General features: G+C 37.6%; 1 protein-coding gene across 1 annotated transcript; it reads left to right on the plus strand.

Annotated features, from left to right (window-relative positions):
• The first annotated feature begins 7534 nt into the window (after positions 1-7534).
• On the plus strand, positions 7535-25279 carry LOC140933716 (F-box/WD repeat-containing protein 1A-like). Its single transcript, XM_073383332.1, has 13 exons — positions 7535-7669; positions 7766-8003; positions 10453-10639; positions 11463-11553; positions 14005-14142; positions 15112-15230; positions 15590-15695; positions 17272-17415; positions 18091-18209; positions 19026-19088; positions 19726-19773; positions 21440-21518; positions 22768-25279. Exons 1-13 carry the CDS (start codon positions 7628-7630, stop codon positions 22906-22908), a joined length of 1515 nt encoding a protein of 504 aa, XP_073239433.1. The 5' UTR covers positions 7535-7627; the 3' UTR covers positions 22909-25279.
• Positions 25280-25365: the final 86 nt, after the last annotated feature.

Here is a 25365-nt window from a genome sequence, read left to right on the forward strand (position 1 = left end):
CATAACTAGATGACGTATATTTTATAAATGCGTGCAGCTCGTGCAAGGTGAAATTATGCTAATTTCAATCACCATCATCCTTCTTTTTAATTTTGAAAAAAACATCTCATACGTCTTTCTGTTTCTTCGAAACTTCAAAATTAGTTTCCCCTCAGTTTTTACTGTTTACCTTGTTTTGTTTTAGAGAGAAAAACGGAGAAAAAACCTTACAACTAACCTTAACAAATTTTGTTTACATGCGGTTGCCGGATTTGCAACGCATTGCGCGAATCGCCATGTCGCGTTGCAAACGAGAAGCAAAGTTTGAAGAAGTACAACGCCACTATATCAATATATATCAATCTAATTTTTTGTTATGTTATATAAAATTTATCCCTCTTTAACATATGTAAAAATTGAGGTTAAGAAGTGTTAAGCTTTTGCAAACGAAACGGTGAAAGACGATTAGGTGATATTTAGTGGAAGGAGGAGGTATTCAACACTTTCAAATTAAACTCAAATTTTGGCATTATACGACCAACAAGTTTGACCTATAGACGTACAGACACAAACATATGAAACTGTTTATTGATATTGTTATGAAACGAATTTATCTATTCAACATTGTAGCCTGAAATTACAGAAAGAAAATAGGATTTCCGGTTTGCAAAAAGGAAAATTTCGCCGGCCTTGAAGCGCACCGGAAGCGCGGAAAGAGCGCTCGTGCCAGTCCTACTCCGCATCACACATTAAATGAAGAGCGGAGCGCTCGTTTCACCGCCCAACCTTTATCCGCCCTGGGTTGGGCGGGTGAAACGAGCGTTCCGCTCTTTATTTAATGTGTGATGCGGAGTAGGACTGGCACGAGCGCTCTTTCCGCGCTTCCGGTGCTCTTGAGGGCCGGCGAAATTTTCCTTTTTGCAAACCGGAAATCCTATTTGCTTTCTGTAATTTCAGGCTACAATGTTAAATAGATAAATTCGTTTCATAACAATATCAATAAACAGTTTCATATGTTTGTGTCTGTACGTCTATAAGTCAAACTTGTTGGTCTTATAATGCCAAAATTTGAGTTTTATTTGAAAGTGTTGAATACCTCCCTCTTCCACTAAATATCACCTAATCGTCTTTCACCGTTTCGTTTGCAAAAGCTTAACACTTCTTAACCTCAATTTTTACATATGTTAAAGGGGGATAAATTTTATATAACATAACAAAAAATTAGATTGATATATATTGATATAGTGGCGTTGTACTTCTTCAAACTTTGCTTCTCGGGTGCAACGCGCCATGGCAATTCGCGCAATGCGTTGCAAATCCGGCAACCACATGTAAACAAAATTTATTGAGGTTAGTTGTAGGTTTTTTCTCCGTTTTTCTCTCTAAAACAAAACAAGGTAAACAGTAAAAACTGAGGGGAAACTAATTTTGAAGTTTCGAAGAAATAGAAAGACGTATGAGATGTTTTTTTCAAAATTAAAAAGGAGGATGATGGTGATTGAAATTAGCATAATTTCACCTTGCACGAGCTGCACGCATTTATAAAATACACGTCATCTACTGCTGTCTTTTAGTTTTGCTTGGGATGACATGGATGAGATTTTCCTTCGTGTTTTAGACAGTACTTAGTTGTTTTAGTTTTGGAATAACATCGACACTGGCGAGTAGCAGAACGAAAATATAATTCAGTGGTAGAGTCATGGAAGTAATAAAAGAAACCCTTTGAAAGAGATGTTTGTCTACTCCAACTAAACCTCCCGCTAAAAAATAGCAACACTTGCCTCTCGGAGGCAGCGTACCGGCATAAAGTAACGAGGAAGAAGTGCAAGAAAACAAATCAAGCTGCCATAATTCAGTGACAGCGGCAGTGTCTAATGTACAAACCACATCGCAAGCCCTGACCGAAGTCGAAAACAAGCGACATTTCTAAGCAGAGTCCCAGTCCACTACATCACACCTTTTTGCTCGGACGCGCTCGTTTCACCGCCCAACCTTTATCCGCCCTGGTCTAGTGGGCACAAGAAAAATGGGCGCGCGCGAGGGAGACACGCGCCAATTTTTTCCTGTGCCCAATACTTCCACTACTTGTATTTTAGGTGGTCAATAAGCATGAAATAAAGAAAGTTTTTTCTCAACGGTAATAAACACTAGGTGATTTTGTGAGTTGTGTTTCTTTGGGTCTGAATACATCCGCGCTAGCAGACAAATTTATAATCTTTGAAACATCTAAAACAAAAATTGATTTTAAATTTAGAGGAAGCTGGCGCTGGATTTTTACCAAGAAATCGGGCGATTCTTTCGCAAACTTAAAGCCATGAACGACGATCATCTTTATTTTGAATATAGAATCATGCTCAGTTGATTAATTTGGTAATCCAACAGTGTTTTGTCAATGTTGTATCGCAGGGCTGAGTGCTTTCTTGTGCGAGTGAGCCAGTGATAAGCTAAAGCTACAGTGTGATGATGCGCATTTTTATCCTGATAAAAGAGGCCACACATCGCGGGGCTCAAATCTTGAAAACATTTAAAGCATTTAAAACTTTTTAAAACGTCCAGTTGTCGGTAAACAAACTTCAAGATGCTGCGTCAGTTTTTACGCATGAATAAAAGATAATAAAACTATATTAAAAACATTATATGATGAGAGATCACAGCATACAATCATATGAAAGTTAATTAAAAATCCATAGATAAAAAACTATTTTGTGAATTCACCTGTCACAACTTTGACCAATCTGAGACTGGATTGTTGCAAGAGCGTGATCAAAAGCGTGACCCAGGTAAAAATATATATTTTTAAAGTATTTTATCGTAAGTCAAACAAAAAAAGACTTGAAGATTTTACTGGAACATGGGCTCCTGACTGGAACAATTCCACTGGCTGCCTCTAGCTAGGTGAACTGGTAAACTTTTCGTCAAGATGAACGCAAGCTGTCTGGACTCTCCTGTCCCTTCCGCTGCTGAATCTCCCTCTCATCTACCCCCACAGTCACTGTACGGGTCGGTGGACAGGATAACAGGCGTACGCTGACGTCATAAACAAAATTTCTCATCGATAGGTTTCCATTTTCTTTACCAATTGAGGCTCCGCTATTGTTTTTAGACTCTAATTAAAACAATGGGCACGCGTAACTTGTAAATTACACTTTTAAAGTTTTATCCGAATTGGCCCCTGTCGAAAAAATTCCTTTATGTGACTGGCAAAGGACTTTTTATAACCTTAATAGCTCGTGTTTGCCCTGTTGACTTTGAAGTTTATCTGTCTTTGATGCATGTAAACTCCGCCCAAATGAACGCTTTCAAAGCGTCTTGTTTCGCGTTTAAGAGGTCTGTTACGCCGCAAAATGTAATAATCCCCGCAAAATGTAATATTAACGCAGAATGTAATAAGAATCGCCGCAAAATGTAATACTAACGCAAAATGTAATAACATTGACGCAAAATGTAATAAAATTTTCAACGCAAAATGTAATAATCTTTTGACGCAAATTGAAATAACTTTTCTAACGCATAATGTAATAACGCAAAATGTAATAATTTCCGAAATAACGACGTACATGCTCTTTTAAAATCGGTATTGTGGCTCAGTAATCAGTAGCTGATCCTGATCTTCATGTGAATTATTATTATTATTATTATTATTATTATTATTATTATCAATATTAATATTGATAATAGTAATAATATAGATTTTCTTCTTCTTCTTCTTCTTCTTCTTCTTCTTCTTCTTCTTCTTCTTCTTCTTCTTCTTCTTCTTCTTCTTATCATTATTATTATCAATGAAATAACGGTTGAAACGTCGTGTTACTTCCATGACCCCATAGGTCGCAGGGCAGGGTACGGATGGTTCTTTATTACACATATCTACTGGAAACAAAAAAGCCACCATTAATGCCCTTTGCATTGAGGCTACAACTCATAATTATCATATTATACACTATTTCTCTTTTTTCGTTAACCATCTTGCGTTATATGAGGGAAAAATGTGATGCTGTGAACAGGATTATATTTTTGCCGTATGAAAGCCTAGAGTTGCATGGTTTAATGTATTTTATAATCGATTCCTAAATGTCAGCGAATAACAACGGTTATTGTTGCATTCCTTACTTTGAAGATAATAAATGGTGTTCTGGTTTCGTATGTACGTAAATAACGTTAAATTAGCTCTACCCTTGCACCCTGAACTAATGTTCAACGAAAATTTCATAGCTAATCATAACGTTTTATTTGTTTGAGTAGTCTGGGAAATACTCACACCAGTAGTCACCCATTTCACCTCTAGAAATATTTCCCGAATTTTCAATCTAACTATTCTGTCTTTTGTAGCGTTAGACATCTAACAGAAAATGTGCAATAATTCAATAGAAGTTAGAGCTACATAATATATTACTTCTGTATTGGGACCTGTATTACGTTCAAATCAGCGGAAACAAACGTCCCATTCGGTTCCTTAAAGATGATTACATCTCCTCATTTCAGCTGTTTCATTGTAATATTAGCAATAATAATAATAATAATAATAATAATAATAATAATAATAATAGTTAATATTAATAGTAATATTAATATTATTAATAATATTAATATTAATATTAATCTCAATAATAATAATAGCTTATAATTTAATTGAAAATCTGAATTCGCTACCGATGACTGAGCAACAATACCGATTTTGAAATAGCATGCACGTCGTTATTCGGAAATTATTACATTTTGCGTTATTACATTATGCGTTAGAAAAGTTATTACAATTTGCGTTGAAAGATTATTACATTCTGCGTTGAAAATTTTATTACATTTTGCGTCAATGTTATTACATTTTGCGTTAGTATTACATTTTGCGGCGATTCTTATTACATTTTGCGTTAATATTACATTTTGTGGCGATTATTACATTTCGCGGCGTAACAAGGTCAAACGAGAAAACGATAAGGGAGGGGGCTTTTTAGTAGCCTTTCATTTTCTTTTTGCTATGTATTCAAATCTCGCATATGTAACGTTCATCTTTTATCTGTATACATTTTTCTTTCATAGCCCCCTTGAAGGTTTGTGTTGCAAACAGAAATATCGGGCAAATGTAATTCACCACTTTATTTTTGTTTTCTTTCTTTATTTTTTTCTATCACTCTTCCTGTCGTAAGGATCAGTTTACTGTTTTAAATAATATAATTTAAAATTTGGTACTCAAGATTTTACTGATCCAGGTCTACTAAAGATCCGGCGGACCCTCACTGGTTTGTCGTTATGGTTTTGCCTTCACAAGTGTTAGAGAAAGAATACCTTTTCCCTCGCCTCCTCCCTCCCCATTTTCCCCATTTCACCTCTGTTTAGCTTTCGCGTGATTTGCCTCTTACTTTCCGCCTACTGCACAGGATATTTTTACTTTTCCGCGTTTTAGCAATATTTCAACTTTGGAGAAAAAAAAGTTTGCTGTGAAAAAAGTGGCAAAATACTAACTAGATAAACATGTGCGCTCCTTACACAGCCTTTTTGCTGCTGGCAGTTCGTGGTCTAAGACTCGCGAGACTGTAGTCTAATACAAGACCTTTTATCCAGGCATTTTTTGGTACAAATCCGACCATGTAATTGTGCCACTTGTCCATACATTACTAACAGCCTCACAAGTTATACCTTTTACGCTACAGGTGAAACACGCCCAATCACTTCACACATAACTTGTAACACTAAAAATGTGATCTACATGGTTCAATGTAACCGTTGTAATTTACAATATATAGGTGAAACTAAGCGACGTCTCAAGGATAGATTTAACGAACACAGACGTGCAGTCGACAAAACTGACATTAAATCTAAACCCACTACTGTTTCTGAACACTTTCTCTCTCACTCTAACCATTCTCATACTGACATGCAGTTAATCCCACTAGAGAAAATTCATTCTTCACGTGACTCAGTTCGTAAGGCCAGGGAGCCGCACAAGTCACACAAGATAGATAAGGCCATGACTCTTGAACCTCATGGCCTATAAACCGCCATGACGAATTATTGTAATGCATATCCTTAGTATTTTTCCTTTCCAGTTTTTATGTTGTACGTCATTTCCGCCTTTCCCTTTTATTGCGACATTCTCCATCTATATAATATTGTGATTGCTACATAAGCTCAGTAACATCTGTAAACCTGACGAAGGCTGGTATGGCCAGCCGAAATATTGTTATAAAAAACAATACACGTTGTTTTAAATCAGCTTTGCAGTAGTCTTTGGACTTCTCGTTCTTGGTTCTTTATATTTTGGCTGTTTACAACTAGCAGGATCTTCGTCCACGGTTTTTGCAGTTAATTTAATCATGTGAATCACTTGTTTTAAAGTCATCATTTTGCTGGTCAATAAAAGTTAAAGGGTTGAAAGTATCTCATGAGGGCGTCTGAGGATCACTATACACTGCAAAAGGTGTACTCCCAGTTTTTAATCTTCCTGTTCTCATACAGTTTGTGAGCGACATTATCAAACATATATTTAAGATAGGAAGACCTATACCCTGTGCCTTATAAGTTGTTCCTTGATTTTAACCATATTTAATCAAACGATTTTGTTGTTGTTAGAGGTACCACCGAGGGCGGGGCAGGAGCCCAGGACCCGGCTTTATCCTGTTCCGCAAAGGGGCCAGGGTTTAAATCCCGGAGGCAACGGCATATTTGGTAACGTTTGTTGTTGGTTCTCCGGCAGTGCTCTATGACCGTATGGGAACTCCAGACCCGCTGGACTAATGATAATGATGATCATCAAAAAGCGCAATACTGGCCAATATTTGTGCAAGACATTTTATTTGAAATTAATCCTAGTCTCCGTTTATGCAATCGATCTTGTTTTTAATAATAGGAGTTTGAGAACAGAATCTGTTTAAAAAAAAACGGAGTTTTAGTTTGCTTTAGTAACAGATCGGAAAACTGGCGAGTGCTGTTGATTTCGGCGGCGGACGGCGCGAAAAGAGCGGGAGCAAGTCAGATATTATTTTTCCTCGCCGCTTCGACGCTCACGAACATCCCTCGCGGCTCCACTGCCAAGAACGTACTCTATACCCTGCGCATAACAATCCCTCCAGCTACGCAGGCTTGTCTTTATCCACACTCGCCTTCAACATGGCACAATACGCAGCCAACAGCTAGGAGCCTAGGCTCACGGCACCAAAGTCCAAGTAGAGCAAACTCCGATGTTCAAAAATGATCAAACTTAGCTTTCGTATAAATGCGCTGTAAATATTTTCGAATTCATTCCATTTACCACGTAATTATCCGCGGCCGTTGACATGCTTTTTATTAGTTCAACGGCTAGCACGGCGTTACGGCTGTTCCCTCCCATTACAACCATTGGATTCGCTCCGAAAAGAGAGTGTGGGGTGGGGTTCGGTTAATTTAGTCGGCATCCTGTTATTTTTTGGATCAGTTTAGTTTTTGCGGGGGAGTTCAATTAACAGTTCCGTAAAGACGGGGTTCGTCCCCTCTTCCGTAAGGCGCGAGCTTCCGGCCGAGTTTGCAATAGGAATCTGGTGACGAGTTTTCATATTGTACTGCTCATGCGTAATATGATTTCCGTGATGTCACGATGAGTTTTAAGAAGGTTCCGATCAACCAAACATAAGGAAGCGATAATTTTTTCACTTGCAGAAAACTTCGGTACATTAGCACCATGGAGGACGAAATGATCGACTACGGCTTCGAAGAGGATAGTGTAAGGATTATATTAAGTCACCTTTATTCCAGATCTTTTTAAAATCTCTTGCAAGTGCTTAAAATTGTGACGTGAAACTTTCTTTTTGCCGTTTAGGTTATGGTTATTGATGGCGAAGTTGACGAGAAAGACAGAACCAACGAAAACGAAAGGAGCCGAGAACTTTACATGGAAGAAAGACAGGCTTGTGTTAAGCATTTCGAGAAATGGTCAGAAACCCAGCAAGTTGAATTTGTAGAATATCTACTCTCGAAAATGTGTCATTATCAGCATGGACACATTAATTCATATCTCAAGCCAATGTTGCAGCGAGATTTTATAACTGCCTTACCTGGTAAGTTGATTCTGTTCTTAAACGAATAAACGTCCACGTTTCTCCTTTATAAGGCTTTAAAGAGTGTTCAAACGAGAAGATCGAGGCGAAAGTCGAGTTATAATTATTTATTCCCCCGATCAAAGACGCGTTTCTAGTTGATGTATGTTGTGATATTGTTGTGTTGATGCATTGTTCGTTCCAGTCGTTTAATACACTTATGTTTTTATTTTACCGTTGATTTGAAATGTACGCTGTTTCGTGTTTTCATCCATCGGTTTTGACCAAAGTCACCTTTCCCTCCTTCACATAGCTCCCCTCAGAGGCAATATCGGTTTTATATCGCATGCCGCAAACCAAGATCTTTTACATACTTCATCAACGTTTTTGCACTTCCCAACGTTTATGTTTATAGTTATTTTTGTTTTGGAGGGGCTGTTTACATAGGCATTTATAGAGTGATTCGTTTAACAACAGATAGGAAATGTGAGCTCAGTATTTTCACCCATTCAACCCGTTGTCAGCTGTTGCGTTCTTTAACTCAGAAGTCAGTGTTTTCATTTTTTAATATTTTTTTTAAATTGAAGATAAACTACAGGTACTGCGTTCATCATTGATTATCAGTGTATTGCATCTTCTAAAGTGGTCTGATTAATCTGAAATATATGTGTAGTCTGAGCCGAAGATTTGAGTATATTATCGGGGGGGATTACCATTGCTGAGAACACTGCAAATTCTGATTTAATTATTTATTTAGATTTTTTGCTTTCAAAAAGCTAGAATCTGCATTTTTCTATTAATACAGTCGACCTTAATTATTGTGGACACCCTGAAGGTAGTGTCCTTATCAGTGAAAGTCTGTAGTACATGTAGTAGTAGCAGTAGTTTATACATTCAGGTGTGTGTAATTTATTTTTGCTGAGATTTTAGCTGCTGTCCACATTGGTAACTGATCATTTCGCCCCTAAGTCATTTTGCCCCGGTTACTTACCCCCCCTGTTTTCAAGTCATTTAGCACGCTCCAAATATATTGTTCCTTATTCTACAAATGTATAAGCCATAAAGCGAAACAAGCACACTTCAAAATTTTAATGTAACATTCCTTGTTCTATAAGCCATAAATCAATACAAACTCACTCTAAAATAGCGGGCTAAGTAACTGGGGTAAAATAACTTAGGGGTGAAATTTCCATTCTTTGGGTGTCTGTACTGCGCCTATATGTCTTGTCCCTAACTGAGGGGATGTTCTCACCCCGGAAGCTGCAATCCTTGTGGTCAGAGCCACAGACTGAGAACTCTGGGTAGGACCAGGGCAATGCACATAAACTGGTTGTGTGGTACCCAAGTCAATTCGTACCCAGTGAATTCATACTCAGATTTCAATTGATTCATACCCAGTATTCAGTTGATTTGTACCCATATTCCAGTCAATGTACACACATAAATATCAGAGTGAATACAACTCAATATCAGAGTGAATACAACTCAATAATAATAAAACCAAGCTTTACATGTTGTGTATTTCATTCTTTCAAGCCACAAGGCGAAAAAAGTGCTTTATGAATCTAATATACTTCTTTTTAAGCTATGAAGTAAAGGCTGCGCAGAAAGCCAAAAATAAACCATGTTCTGCAGACATCCTGCTTTGGCCCCACCCAGAGCATTGCTCAACACTAACAGTAGTCCACTTGTCAAGGACTAGTGAAACTTCACGTTGGGCTAGTAAAAATGTGCTCTTCCTAGCCCCTTGACCAGTTACACATAGTTTGGTGGACAAAATAAAATTTCTACAACTCTGTAACTTGGGAAGTTCTTTTTCTAAAATGCTTCATCATAGTTTCTATATCTTTTTTTAAAAGTATTAAATGTAAACCAAAGGACTATCTATCCATATCGAGGAGGTATCGTACAATTGAACCGCAAAATGGATGCCATGTTGGAAATGGAATGTATGTCCTCACTTTCATGTCACTCAATAAAGTAGGGACCTGGGTAAGAGATCTTTCAAACTCTGCTTTTGATGCAGGAAGAATGGTTCCAGCCTCTTGGGTATTTTTTCAGGCTATTTTTGGACCAGTGGCTTCTTCTTATGGGCTAGTGATTTATTTCACTTACCAGTCCATTGCCTAGTGTCTGAACAAAGTTAGTGTCAAGCACTGCAGAGCTGTTGATCAATCTACCTACACTGTATGGTGCTTGCAGTTCTGGGGGTGAGAATGAAGAGGAGAGGGTGGGCATGCCCATTTGACAGTTCTATTAACAAAATTATCTAACATTTATGAAAGTCACAGAATGGCACCCAAAAATACTGGAATCAAAAATTTCAAGTCCAAAAAAACTTGACCTTCACTTGAAATCTGGAGCAGCCCCCCCCCCCTCCCCCACTGGGATATAACTGCTTCATTCATTTATCATTGTGTAGAAGGTTCACTAAAAAATAATGTACCTATTTTTTGTCGTTGTTTGACAGCTAAGGGGTTGGACCATATAGCTGAAAATATCTTATCCTTTTTGGATGCCAAGTCTCTCTGTGCAGCAGAGGTAGTTTGTAAAGAGTGGAACAGAGTAATTTCTGATGGAATGCTATGGAAGAAGCTTATCGAAAGAAAAGTCCGAACAGATCCATTATGGAGAGGGTTGTCAGAGAGGAGAGGATGGTAATATTATTGGGATAAGATGAAAATAAGGCTTTCTTCACTTTCTTAGAGCCATTAAAATTTCAAATTTCACAAAATGGACCAAAATGAAATCTTATGCAATAAATTTTACCTGAGTTTTCACAATTCCTGTGAAATTTGAAATTCATTTTCTTGGGCTCCCATAAGAAATTGTCTTTGGTGTTATTACAGATACGGTAACTATTAGTACATGTAATTATATCTATAGCCCTTGAAAAATGTAAAAAAAGAATGGACTATACTTTAAACTATTCTGTACAAGCTTTTTATCCGCTGAAAATTAAAATGTCTCAATTTCCCGATGGATTCCATCTTAATCTGACATGTACAGAACGACTCAAAGGGAAAAGGATTGGATAAAATAGAGACTTCAACAAAGAAAATACCTTTCTTATAAATGACTAAGGATGGGAGAATTCTTGTCACCAATTAAGAATTGAGAATTTGCTCATCTAAATGGGCAATTTAGGTACGTTACTGTCTGTACTGGCCAAAGGACAAGCATTGTCCTCAGTGCCAATCAAAGTGATGGCGCACACTGCAAACCTTAGACAATTATGTTTAGATTTCCTTGATAGATTTACATTCACAGCTGGTGACAGTGATTCAATAAAAAGTATTTTTCTTGCAGTATTTAGTTGACCCTTCTTGTCGATAATGTCCTACATGTATATACCGGTATGCTGCTGATGACTGTTTTTGAATAATCATAGGCAATGTCTTAGCTCACATGCCAATTACAGGCTTATGTTGGCATGTGTTAACTCATGAATAACAAATTCCATTTTTCTCTCTCTGTTAGGGGACAGTATTTGTTCAAAGCACAAGTCGCAGACCCTCCTCGACATCTTTTCTTTAGAAGGCTCTTTCCAAAAATTAATGAGGACCTTGAGGTACAGTTAACCTATTTCTAACAATCATTCTTTGTGTAGCATGACCTAATCGATAAAACCTTAGTCACTTACATCAACTTTTTTTCTTAATTTTCCCTATTTCTTACCTGGTTAGTTACTATTGATGCTCAAATTAGTGTCTGGGGTTCATATTGTGTGGTTCCAGAAAATATCCATACCTCCACCACGGAAGACTCTTTGATTTGCACCCCCCCCACCCCCCAGGATTTTCCATTCCAGGGGGTCTTTGAAGACCCCCCCCCCTCCCCCCAGGAATTCCCAGAATTTTCAAACGGGGACTTCGCTTACCATCCTTTGGAAATTCAAAGTGGTTTTAGTACTTAAAAACAAAGAAAGTGAATACTAACTCAGTTGCGAAAATACGGTGTAGAATGTTATTACAACAGTGCAGTGTAAACATTTGTTATGCTTATTATTCAGCCAAACTTTTAGCTTCTTCGCCATCACTTTTGCAAATAATATTATATCTGTCTTGTTTTTATGCAAGCTTATAAGCTTAAACATTTGGGTTGCAAAGCTTTAACGTCGATTGTGCTACATTTTTGGGCTTTATATTCCGACGCGAACGTTATGAAGACAACTTACGTTTCACCCGCTTAAACAACTTTGCAAACGATAGCAAAAAAACCCCAGAAACTTACAAGGTTCCTTTATGGCTGTTTATTTTGCTACAAATTTTTTCAGTTTCTTCAGGTTGATTGTTATTTAAGGGCCGAAAACTTCACTAACACATGCCAACACGCTAGGTTTCGTGAACATTAGGGCCGTTTATATGAGAGAAAATAAGCCGCGGCTTACTCTGGCCGCGGCTTACATAAGACGCTAAAGGAACCATTTATACGAGTACGGCTTATATTAGACGCGAACTGCTCGTATAAATGGTTCACGGCTTAGTTCGCGGCCAGGTTGTACTTTTAATAAGCGTAGATTTAAAATCAAAATCGGCTGAACTTACGCTTGCCGAGGTAGCACAGACATCATGCTGCCCCGCAATCTCAAGCTTGCTGCATATGAGCAGGATTTGTTTTTCTTTTGGGGGACTCCACACATTTCCTTTTTTTACGTGAATCTCTATCCGCCAGTTTCCACGGTGTAAATGTAAACAAAACTCATTTTCCCACCATTGCAACGCGCGTCTCTTGGCCGTGAAGGTCTGGGATATAATTGAAAACAGAGCATGCGCAGCAGTCGTTCACGGCTTCAGCAAGCCGCGGACAACATTTGAGTGCATTTATACGAATGCTTTCACGTCCAAGGTAAGCCGCGGCTTGGATAAGCCCATCCCAAAACCCCTCGGCCAGGATAAGCCGCGGCCTGAGCTGGCCTTGGGTTGAATAAGCCGTGAACATAGATTTTGTACCATTTATACGGGGTGTTCGCGTCTTATGTAAGCCGCGGCTATAGTAAGCCGCGGCTTATTTTCTCTCGTATAAACGGCCCTAATGTCATGATTTACTGGCCAGGTAGCCTTGTGAAGGTTGAGCAAGAAATGGGAACGAAAGTACTCTCGTCTAATGGCATTGTTTATGAGTTACTACCCCCAATAAACACTGGTAAAACATGAAACCTATCAAAAACGTGTTTCCTGCATGTGAAGGTAGAGAAAAGAGACACTCAGTGAACAGAAGTGAAAGCACTTTAATGTTGGTCGGACAAAAACACGACGAAGACAAGACTCCGATCCAGTTATGTCCGCCATTTTAAATTGGTTGGACTTCGTTCCAAAGACACATCATTCTACTGGAGATTGTAGCACTAGCTAACTCAAAGAAAAACAGAAACATTAAAGCTAATGATGTTAACCTCATCTAAATGGCCAGGAGTACTGACTTTTGTTTCAAAACAACGTACCTAGGTATGTTTTTGTGCTTCTGATCGATCGTACATTGCTTTCAATGTTTTGCACGTGGTCCGTCACCCTTTGGAAAAAAGTTTCCCATGAACCCCCCCCCCCCTACCCCTCGGAAATTACTGCCTTTGAACCCCCCCCCCTTCCCCCTCGGAATTTCCAATGGTCTTCCGTGGGGGGGGGGGGGGGGTATGGATATTTTCTGGAACCACACATTTGATTTTTATGAGTTGAGATGGGTTGCTTATGTTATTCTTCAGAAATTTGGCCTTATATGTTAGATGGCATTTGTCTTTGTTTCAAATAAAAATTAAAACTGAAAAAATGTAAGCAGTAACACAGAAACTTTAAAACACATTATTGCTTCAGTGAAAACAGGACCAGTTGTTCAGAGGTCAATTTATTAGTGCTAACCTGGGGTTAAGTTTTAATCCAGTTTTTCTTTTGATGTTGTTGTTCAAAAGCAATTTCTTGGATAATTTTTTATCTCCTTTTTAGTGTATCTAATCATCAAATTGCAGGCAAAAATAATAATTGAACTGCAATTGCCAGAGCTAATTTTTTTCATCAATGTTTTTTAGGCAATTGATACCAATTGGCGTTGTGGCCGTCATTCTCTTCATCGTATCTACTGTCGCAGTGAGAATAGCAAAGGTGTTTACTGCTTGCAGTATGATGACAACAAAATAGTTAGTGGTCTTAGAGATAACACAATTAAGGTATGTGCTGCATCAGTGCATGTAATAAGGCTACAAGGCAGTGCCCACTCCAGCTTGACCATTTAAACCAGTAGCAAATGCTATTGTACTGTGATGTTCGCACTAACACTGCCATCATCATTGCTCAAACTCTCTACCCTTGGTTCCATAATTTTTAACACGGCTTTGAAGTAACTCACTGTGTGTACTGTACCATATCCTCGGATCAGGTTTTTCGTTAGAAGCTGTAGAGGCAAAAAGGATCACCTGATCTTTACATATTTTGCATGAGCTGCCAACCACCCCCTGTGTGTAAAACATTTAATGTGCTACCAAATATTTTTGTGCTTGGGGAAATCAAAACGTTGGCTATGTTCAATTATCATTTCTTTGAAAACCTAGCACAATCCTAATTCTTCTCTGATGGAGTAATACATGTATCAGCTGGATCGAGTTAACTTCAATATTTTTTTCTGCCACGGAAACGGAAACGAGAAAACAAAACTTAAGCCGGAGAGGTTATGTTAACTATGCGAATCAGTTATGTTTCATTCAAACACCTGGGAATCCTGTGTGATGTCAAACCTAATCTTCAGCCAATAAGAACAAAACTGTTGACCAGTCAGAAATACTTCCAGTTGCTGGTTGGTTATCTGGTAAATAGATGTACGTGTATTGTATTTTTCTTCCCACAAAAGACAAAAAAGTAGAGATATATGAAGGAAGAGCATGATCGATTGCAGGCTAACTGTACCATGGATAACACTTTGAAGTTACGGTAAAATGTATTCTTGTCGTAACAACTTTGTTGACCACAAGATCCAACATCAGTTTCAACGTTCAGCTGCAGCACCTTTGCATAGCATCATAGTTTCTTGTCCTGCGGCAAGACTTTTCTGCATTTGTCCCTGTTATTTTTAACCAGTAGTTGTCATAGACAAATTCAGCTGTCAGTACTAAGTCAATAATTTGTTTCTGTTTTCATTTTAGATATGGGACAAAAACACATTAGAATGTGTCAAAGTTTTAACTGGCCATACTGGCTCCGTTCTTTGTCTTCAATATGACGAGAATGTTACTGTCACTGGTTCAAGTGATTCCACTGTTAGGTAATTTTTGCAAAAGCAAAAGGCGCTCCAGGGTACTTAATAATTTTTTTTGTTATTTCTATGAGCATGGTGCTAATAAAGTATCTACATTGTTTTTACTGAAAGGTGGTCATAAAATTTGGTAACAAGAGAGTAATATGCATTAAAAAAGACAATGACTCCTGATTTTACATTAAATTCTCCCTTAACTTAACCCAATTCAAAAGGAGAATCTAGCAGCTGGTCAGATAAGTTTATGGGGCTTTCTTCATGCACCCCATCTATGTTAGTTCTTCTTTTTAACCTTTTACAAGAATCTACAGAGAAAAGGAGTCAGACTCAGGATTAACTGTTAAATGAGTGGACAATTTCTTCTGCAGGGTATGGAATGTTCACACTGGTGAAATGTTAAACACTTTAATCCATCACTGTGAGGCTGTCCTTCATCTGAGATTTCAAGATGGCATGATGGTGACATGTTCGAAGGTAAATAATTTTGATCTATTTAGGTTTCTGGGAAACTGCCCACCTACCCCTCCCCTAAGCCAACATTATCCCTTACTTCTCACTTAGGGCAAAATGTTGGCTTAGGGGAGGGGTAGGTGGGCAGTTTCCCTGGAACCTAAATTGATCCAATAATTTCTTATATAGTACGCAGTCAGCACTCTTTATGAGAAGGACACTGTTGGATCGTGCATTGTAGGGCATGTATTACAGTCCGGCCAGGTCAAGTTAGTGTACTCCCAAAGGTTCCATTAATGAATTTGTTATTGACTGAATACAAAGAGGTTATTGTAAAAAACTCACTGCTCATTACAGATGCAGGAAAGCAGATTTGAATTTTATAATGTCTGCGGCTAACGAATTCATCTTTCAAGTAACTGATTTGTTAGTGGAACCTATGGGAGTATGCTTGACAGTCTGGCATGACTGTAAAGCGGTATCCAACTTTATAATAAAGGTTAGGGACAGGACCAGGGACCAGGGGCCCGTTTCTCAAGAGGCCCGGAAACTTTTCAGGCCCAAAGGCAAATTTCAAAATCAAAATCTGTTGAATGGTAGCTCAGTTCCTAGCTCACAAACCAGTCAGTTTTGCTTTGTTAACTGATAAATTTATTATATCATTTTCAAAATTATTGGAACCTTGATCTTGAATGCAAACACAAAAAACACGGAACAGCTTTTTGGGGATGAAAAGTTATTGGGGCTTTCAAGAAACAGGCCCCAGGACCAAGAGCAGGAACTGACTCAATTGTTACTGATGAGGAGAAAACCAGTTGAGTAATATTTGTTGGGAAGCTGTAAAAGGCACAAGTGTAATAAATGGACCCAAATGTTAATGTCCAATCTTAACAGTTATACCCATTCCCACGCTTTGTGATTGGTTAAGTTCTTTCATTTCTGCTTTTGACTCCGACAATCTGGTTTTCACTAGATCATAACCAGAATCGGAACGCTGTTTTCACTAGATTATGAGCTCTACACTTCTGATTACGACTCCAACTCTGACTCCAACTCCGTCGCTAGTGAAAACCAGCCTTAATTACTTTTGGCCCATTGTGGTAGAAGCTTCTATGAACAAGCACTTTGGTCTGTGATTTTCGGCAATGCAATTTTTTTACAGCTCGTTTTAGTCTGTTTAGCTGATTTGGATATAGCAGGTTCTCCTCCCACAAAGTCTTATTAATTATGTAATTAATGTTAATGCATAATATTTCCAACAGAATGATGGTTTTAATTAAGTGCCAAGCAAAAGCAATGAAAAATAACTGAGCCAAGGAAGAAATTAGATCACACTTCTTCCATTAGTAGTGAATAAAAAGTTGAAATGAATAATGTTAAAACAGACTACAGCATTATGCACAGTTGTTGTAGAGTGCTGTGTGGTAAAGGGCTAAGAAAGTCACCGGTTCAGTTTTTCAGAACTCACTGTCTTTGCTGGTCTTAGATTCTTCCACATTTCCTTAGGAAGTAAGTTAGTTGATAAAATAACTGGATAAAAATCACTCGTGTAGACTTTTGTTGAAAATAAAAATGTTTCCTTGGAATTTTTTTTGTTCAGGATCGCTCCATAGCTGTGTGGGATATGCAATCACCAACGGACATCAACCTCAGGAGAGTGCTAGTTGGACACAGAGCTGCTGTCAATGTTGTCGACTTTGATGACAAATACATTGTGTCAGCCTCTGGAGATAGAACAATTAAGGTACAATCTACTTAAGTCCATGTTTCAGACCAGCCCTTCACTGTTTAACACTTTAAAAAAAGCTTGAGACCAGGCTCCATTTGTTCAAAGGGCAGATAGTGCTATGTCCTTGTTCAAAACTAAAATTATGAAGGTCAGAGCAGTTAGGCATCCATTGGTTTCCATAGGCAACATATTTGATCCTTCTCGTCGAGTAGAGTAAATTGAGCAATTTATGTTACGTGGAACTTAATTCATATATGTAGCTATTTTATAGGCTTCCCCCCCCTCCCCCCCACGCGTTTGATTGTTTTTGTCGGAGTGGAAAGGACTCACAAATGTCCCCTAAAACCCTAAACGCAAGTCATGCCACTCCCCATTTTTTTTGCCAAAAAGGCAAATGGAAACCCTTCAAGCAAGACAAGTCTGCTTTCGCTTGGTGGCCTAAAAAGCTCAGTCTGTTTACTAAGAAACTCCTGATGTCAACTTGTAGCAAGTTCTACAAGGTGATCTGACAAAGTGAAATCTGTAAAAATGAGAATTATTGAAACAACCATGATACTACATTTCATGTTTGATTAGATGTTGTGTGATCCACACAATCACTTGGTAAAAACGTTGAGATGAAGGCTCCTAAGGCTCCTAAAACTTTAGTCAAATCGTAAGGGAACTATAATGAATTCTGTTTATCTTTAGGTGTGGAGTACTTCCACCTGTGAGTTTGTCAGAACCCTCAATGGACACAAACGTGGCATAGCCTGCTTACAGTACAGGGATCGACTGGTAGTTAGCGGTTCTTCAGATAATACAATTAGGTAAGACTAATATATAGCAGCTGTGAATATTAAAGGAGCTCTGTCACAAAATTTATCAAAGTTCAAATAGTGAGAACTACCAACATGTACAGGTAACTGTACAAAACATGAGAAGGAGATATAAATAGTGCAGCAAATGCCAATGGAGGCACAGATGGACAAACGAGAAGGAAATTGAATTGGATTGAAATTGTGTTTTTTGAAAACTTGTTAGCCCAACAGTTTTTCAAATTTCATTTTTTGTTTGTTGTGTTGATAAAATGCTTGGAAGACATTTTTTTGGACTCAAAGCTGTGAGTTTGTCATTCTCAAGTAATTTCTCAAGTTCCACGATTAGGGACGTGTAATTGGCATTATAAAGAAAATGAAGCAGACAGCCATGGTACAACCCCTTTAAAATGGCAATTTATTATGTATGAAAAATAAACTTTCTTTACGTACTCACCTGGTTTTTAGAAAAGTCAAAATATTTTGTGCTTCTGAAGAGTCAGTTATGTAGAGTAACTATTATTATGTAGTGGAGAAGTCATTTTAAAAAAATGTCTCTCTCTTCTGAATCCATGGACAGAATTCAATGATAGTGTCATCATTTGAATGAAACATTTTCCACTTTCAGTTCTTTTGAATGGTGCTATTAATTTTTTGTTTTAACCATTTTTGAGTTACATTTTTTCAGAGGCATAATCAAATTTACTGTTTCTGCTGCTCATAAAATTAATGGAAACAGAAGGATATCTTGATCTTTCTCTACACCTTTTTTTCTGGGTACAAACAGTAAAGCCACTCCCTAATTGTAATGAGTGTATCTTGTGATAGATTATGGGACATTGAATGTGGAGCCTGTCTCAGAGTCTTAGAAGGGCATGAAGAATTAGTCAGGTAATAAATATTTTTTAGCCAATTAGGTAACAAGTGGTTTTTGAATTGTGTGCTTAACTTAGGATTTCTTTAATTTCTGTACCTTTATCTTTCAAATGGAGACTGTTTTTATGTATTGTATCCTCAGTGTACCAATAAAACAACATGGATGTTAACTATTAAAGAGGCCAGAATGCTGGATGGCATCCTACATCAGAAGTTGGGCTGTAAAGCACAAGTTATTTCTCATAAATTAACACTCTTCTTTCTCGCTCTCTAATTTTATTATCAAATCATTACCAGTATGTATACAGTATGTATACAGTTAAGGGGGTTAAATTACCCTCAGTCACAGCATCTTGGAAACACATTCTATGTTTTTCTGTGACAATTTCTTTCACTGTATCAATATTATTGTATGATGAAAACATTTTTTGAAAATGTTTTTCCTATACTTTATTCAAGAAAATTCTGTCCAGAAATGTTCAGTTTTTCAGCCAACTACTGTAATAATGTAGTGCTTTGTTTTTGTTGAGGGTTGGTTACAGCATTGTGCTTTGCTTTCCATTGTCAATTAAAAGAATGGAATGGGATATCAATGCCTGTGATGGGTACTCTAGTTAGCAGAGTTCTTATATGTCACCATCTTGTTTTGCAGATGTATTCGGTTTGACAACAGAAGGATAGTTAGTGGTGCTTATGATGGGTAAGGGAACTGAAAGGAATTTCTACCATTTTTTTAAGACCACAGAAAGACTGCATGTACAGAGTATTCTTTTTTAGTAGACATGTAATTTATCTCAGTAACAAAGGGGCTGAGTTTAAAATGTGGTCAGATTGTTTCATAAGTAAACTCTGGAAGTATATGCAGTCCCAAAACTTTGTGGTAAAGCTTTAAAGAATTTTTTGCTTGGCAACATTGTTGTGGAAATCATTGTGAGGTACTCTGTGTTTGTATGTGATTCTCAAATCGTGCTTATGCCACCTTCAATCTCCTTTTTTTTGGACTTAAACTTAGGAAAAGATTAGAAGAGTAGAATTTTAAGAGACTTAGAATTTTCATGTATAAGTGTAGCTAAAAGGGGAAGGTAGTTCTGGAGGATGGAATCTAATGCTGACTGGTCAACAACATGTTTCCAGAATTTTCCTATACCACCTGCATGCTTGCTGAATCAGAATTACCTAAGACTGCCCTGAAAACATGCTGAAAAATTAACCACGACCATGTTGCGTGCCTAGTTTCTTCAGATCGAGAAGATTTCATATATTACCAAAATGAATACAATGAAAAATTGATACTTCTCTACCCAAGGGAATTTAGGGTGCCTCCTCGGGATCTGGCCTCTAGGCTGGAACCCTGGGGGGGCAATAACCTTGGAAATCTCTTCACAAAATACTTTCACAGTCATGACTTGTATGCAACAGAAAAATAACTTCTATTAATAACCTAGTATGTGATATTGATCAGATGTTTTACCAAATTACAAAAACAAAACTTTAACTTGTAAATTCCTTTCGACTTCTCAAAAATGTTGGTGATACTTGGTGGACAATGCCATTTGCTACAATTGGGACTGGTTTAAAGCTTGATTCAGTTTCATCTGACTGTTAAACTGTTGGCGTGTCCTCCTATTTAAGCAGTAGAAAACATTTTCCATGTTTGTTATGTAAACCCTGCGATGAAGTCGAGGGTTCGGATTACTGTCAAGAATTCTCCCAACCCCTCAAGTGTTTATATCAGGCTATGCAAATACAGGAAAAAAGTTTTCAATTGCTTTTATAAATCAACTTCCCTGAGAAAAAATGCAACTCTTTGTTGTGGCACTGATTAAAAGAGAAATTCTTAACAGTCGCGAAGTCTTGCACGCGTAATCAGCTCTTGTTTTACAAATAAGATGATTTCCAAAATACGGATTTTTCTTGCTTAAAGTATCAGCTTAGGCAAAAAGACAGTGACACTGCATGTTTGTTTCAAGTGTTAACTGATGAGGGAATGGGTGAATAAAATAAACTTGTCGGGTTTTGAACTCAAAAACTTTTTCAAATTCGTGCTTGTGTGATTAACATGCAAAAAGCAAAACATCTTGATGTCACAACCATGTTTACATACTCTCATGCAAACACACCTCTTGGCCAATCAGAGCATGCATACTATCTTAGTTATAAATGTTTTATAAATGTCTCTATAAGACATCTGCAGTGTCCACACTTCCCTTGGTGGTGTGTAGTAAAAATTTATACTGTCATAAAAAGGAGTAAAATAGAAAGCATTATGCACACTTGTAGCACATGCTGATGTTTGATTGTTTACAGAATATTATTAAAATAATATTATAAGTAATAACAAATATTATTGTTTAATTTCATAAAAGGAAAATCAAAGTGTGGGACCTTCAAGCTGCTCTAGATCCAAGAGCCCCGGCAGGAACATTGTGTTTGAGAACACTTGTGGTATGTGGTATTATATTCAATGGTTTAGAATCACATTTTACCTCAAACATCAGGTCCAAGTTGACACTTTCTCAAATTAGAAGCATTCACTAAACTTGTTTTTAAGAAAATATCCCTACTACTCCCATGGAGGGGTTTTTGTCTGGAGCTACTGCTCCCACCCCTCTGGAAATTCTATTTTAACTTCAGACTTTCCTTGAAAAATTTTAGCCTTTAAGACCCCCTCACCGATAAGCCTTGGAATTCCTAATGACTATTTGTAGGGTGGATTTGAATTTTTAAATACCAATATCACACATCCCAAATTTATGAACCACTGTGGAAACTAAAACTGGAAATCTCAAGACAAAAAAAAGATCATGAAATGGCTTGTACTACAAAACCAAAAATTTAAATTCTGTCTTTAGCGGGTTTGAGTCACAGGGCCTGCAGAGAGCAGTTTTTAAAGTGCAGGGGCCGGTGACCACCTCTTTTGAAGTGGGTGGGGGGGCTAAATTTGGCTGTTCTCTCTTTGTGGCTGTTTGGAACTGTCAGATTACTGAACTTTTCTTGAGTCATTGTTGAGCGGAGTCAAGCTACTGAAACCGTAGTTCTTGTTGACTAGTCTTCAGATTTAATCGAGAACCTCCATCAAAAAAGACTCCATTCCCATACATAGCCTTGCTGGTTTGAAAATGCAGAAGTCTAGGACTAAGTGCAGTTTTGTAAAGATTGAAGCTTACTACGCATCAGATCTAGGATTGAAAAAGACCAATAAATTAATAAATATTGATGCTGGAAGATTATTATACCTACAAAGATACTATTTATATGAAAATGTATATTACAGTGGCACCTCTTTAAAACGAAGTCCTCGGTCTAACAAACTTTTTTTGACTCCAGCAATAATAAAATATAAGACAATATGAAAAAGAACCTTGATATAAGTTAACAAACCTTGTTATAACAAACATATTTTGCCAGTCCCTTTGTCCTTCGTTATATTGAGGTTCCACTGTACTTAATTTTATTTATTTATTTTTCAAAAAGTGAGGGGTGGGGGAGCCCGGGCCCCCTCAGCCCCTCCCCCTGTGTGGGCCCTAAGTCACCAAGAATGTAAGTACTTCATCCAAGCCATAATAGTTAATGGTGTTGATACACTAGGTTTGGAAGACGTGGCAGATGATCTGTCCTGTCTTTTTCTACTCCTAACAAACCTGTCATGTGTCACTAAACAATTATTGATAGTTTTGTTTCGATTATTTAACAGGAACATCAAGGCAGAGTTTTCAGACTGCAGTTTGATGATTTTCAGATAGTCAGTAGTTCTCATGACGACACTATTCTAATGTGGGATTTCCTCAATTCCGACACAAATCCAAAGAGCCAGCAACACACCACCCTGCCCTAGGGGTGTTAAAATAGCCTATAAATTACTTTCTAGGAAGCAGATTTTTCTGTTTACATGACTTCCTTGCAACTTTGTATATACAAAAATATTCTTAAAGTCAAGGTAGCTGTAAATACTTCATCTGATGTAATTACAGTGTTTGGGCAGGACTACTTGTAGATACTTAGGTATTGTATTTTCTCTTTATTAAGCTATCTGGAGTAGGTTGGTCATTAGAAAATGTGTGGGAGAAAACAATACTTCTACTACTACAGGGGAGCAGAGGTTAAAAAACCAATGTTTTGCTTTGTTGAAAAAAACAGAGGACACGAAAATGTGTCATGGACATTTCTCCCCTTGAACCATCCGAAACAACTAAATGTTCATTCATTTTTCATTGTAATTTAACCTTTTCCTTCCACAATACTTGATCTTTCATTTCATTCAATAAGTCGGTTATAAAGAGTTTTTACTATTCTAAGGAATTGTAGCTCTTTACAAATCTACTGCTAATATCCATGATTTAGTATTGCACTCAATATTTAATGTTTGTTTTGGGGTGCTAATTACCTAGTTATGAAAATTGACATTATGTAGGTTTCGAATTTAAAATTCATGGACTGTCTTGCTCTGGTAGCAACCTTTATACATCAAACAAATGTTTGCTTAAAGCAAAATAATGACCTGGGCCCAGTTGTTCAAAGGCCAATTAGCGCTAACCCGGGGTTAAATTTTAATCCAGGCTTCCTTTTCTTTTCCTCAAAAGCAAGTTCTCCGAGAATTTTCAGTATTCTTTTTAGAGCATCCAGTCATCAAATTGTAGACAAAGAGTAAAACTTAATTTGCTTTTTAAACCTTCAAATTTGAATTCAAATTTTGCACTAACCCTGGGTTATCTTAACCCAACTTTGAACAACCCAGCCCTGGTTGGTAAAACAGCTCTGCAGTGAATGAAGGTTTAACTTTATGAAATTGATCCTTCCCTTCGGGAATATATAGTTTTCTTTGGAGTTTATCATGCATTTGTTAGTTATAAGCCTTTACCCAAGTTGTTTGTGTACTGTGCCTATTCCTATTACTAATGGATTAGACTCACAGTGATTTTTAAGTATACAATGCCGTTTTACCCTGAAAGTTATCAAAATATCCGTGTATGGTCACAAGTACTTTGTGGCTTCCTTTCTGTGCTGATTTTTTGTTGCAAGGGTGTACACAAACGCTTGGGAGACTTTGTTATCAGTCTCATAAGGTTATCTAAATAATACAATGAAACTATCAGTCAATGAAACAAATTTGATTGGTTTATGAGCTAGGAACTCTGCCACTATTCCACAGGTTTTAATTTAAAAATTTGACGTCGGGCTCGAAAAGTTTCCCGGCAAGTAAGACTGACTTCCAAGGCTCTTCTCTGATTATTTTTTTAAGGCCAGTTAAAGCTAAGCAGGCTTAAATCATTCTTTGTACTTGTTACTGGGGCGGATCTAGGGGTGCTTCGGGTGGTTCGGTCGAACCCCCTAAACTGAACCTAAAAACGTACAACAAACGCGTGGATAAAAAAAAGTGAACCAACTCAGCTAATAAATATATATTTTGAAAATGATATTTCTTTGTGTCTTTGTACGCGAAAACAGCAACAAAAACAAGACAAATTTGTGCCTAGTTGAAAATGGCCTCTAGTACGTCCGCTTGAGTTATAAAATTACTGCTTATTAACGCTTACACGTCCCGCCAAAACTGACAGTTTATGCCAAATCTGCCAATCATTCCAATTCCGGCATTGCGTAAAGCCACGCTACTGTAGTTAGCACAAAAATGGAGGTGACTTTAGAGCAATTAAGCCACTTCAAATTGCCCCTAAAAATGCTGGAAATCGCATTTCAGAGGCCCTAAAATTAAAAATTTTCCGGGGGAGCATGCCCCCCGACCCCCCTAGGGGCTACCGCCTTCGGCGGGCGTTTATCCGAACCCCCCTTCGTCAAATCCTGGATCCGCCCCAGTTGTTACCTACAGGTTTATTCTGGGTTGCGTTTACTGTGCTTTCAGAAACAAAGTTTGCATTATTTTATAAATTATTCTCAGCGTTGTGTTCTGTGTAGTGCTTTGTGTTTTCTTCGGGCATAACTCCAATCTATGTATGGATTGACACAATGTAGATAATCTGTATGTTTACGTAGGTGTAGTTTTTGTTGAAATTGTTAATAATTATTACTGTTGTCTGAATTGTATAATAATAAGTCATTTCAGGTGTGGGGCAGGGTGGGGTGTTGGTTTCATTTGAAACTTATCAAACAAATTTGTTCCTTGTAAATGCTGATTTATGATGCTTATACACCATGTACATAATCTTGGCATAGTTTGTATTTCTGATACAAATGTATTATTAAAAAAGTAATAGATTATGTGTAAAAGTTTTCATTGTTTGAAAAGAACGTCATAGCAAATTTGTACCTAAGGCTTCATAGCAAATTTGCACCCGAG

Source organism: Porites lutea, chromosome 4 (assembly GCF_958299795.1).
Source record: "Porites lutea chromosome 4, jaPorLute2.1, whole genome shotgun sequence".
NCBI classification, from domain to species: Eukaryota; Metazoa; Cnidaria; class Anthozoa; order Scleractinia; family Poritidae; genus Porites; species Porites lutea.

Excerpts from the sequence above, each read along its gene's own strand:
- LOC140933716 (XM_073383332.1), top strand. The coding sequence starts at position 7,628 with ATGGAGGACGAAATGATCGACTACGGCTTCGAAGAGGATAGT. Across the intron at positions 14,143-15,111 it reads TTAGAGATAACACAATTAAG|ATATGGGACAAAAACACATT; the intron begins GTATGTGCTGCA and ends TTTTCATTTTAG. Across the intron at positions 18,210-19,025 it reads TCTTCAGATAATACAATTAG|ATTATGGGACATTGAATGTG; the intron begins GTAAGACTAATA and ends ATCTTGTGATAG.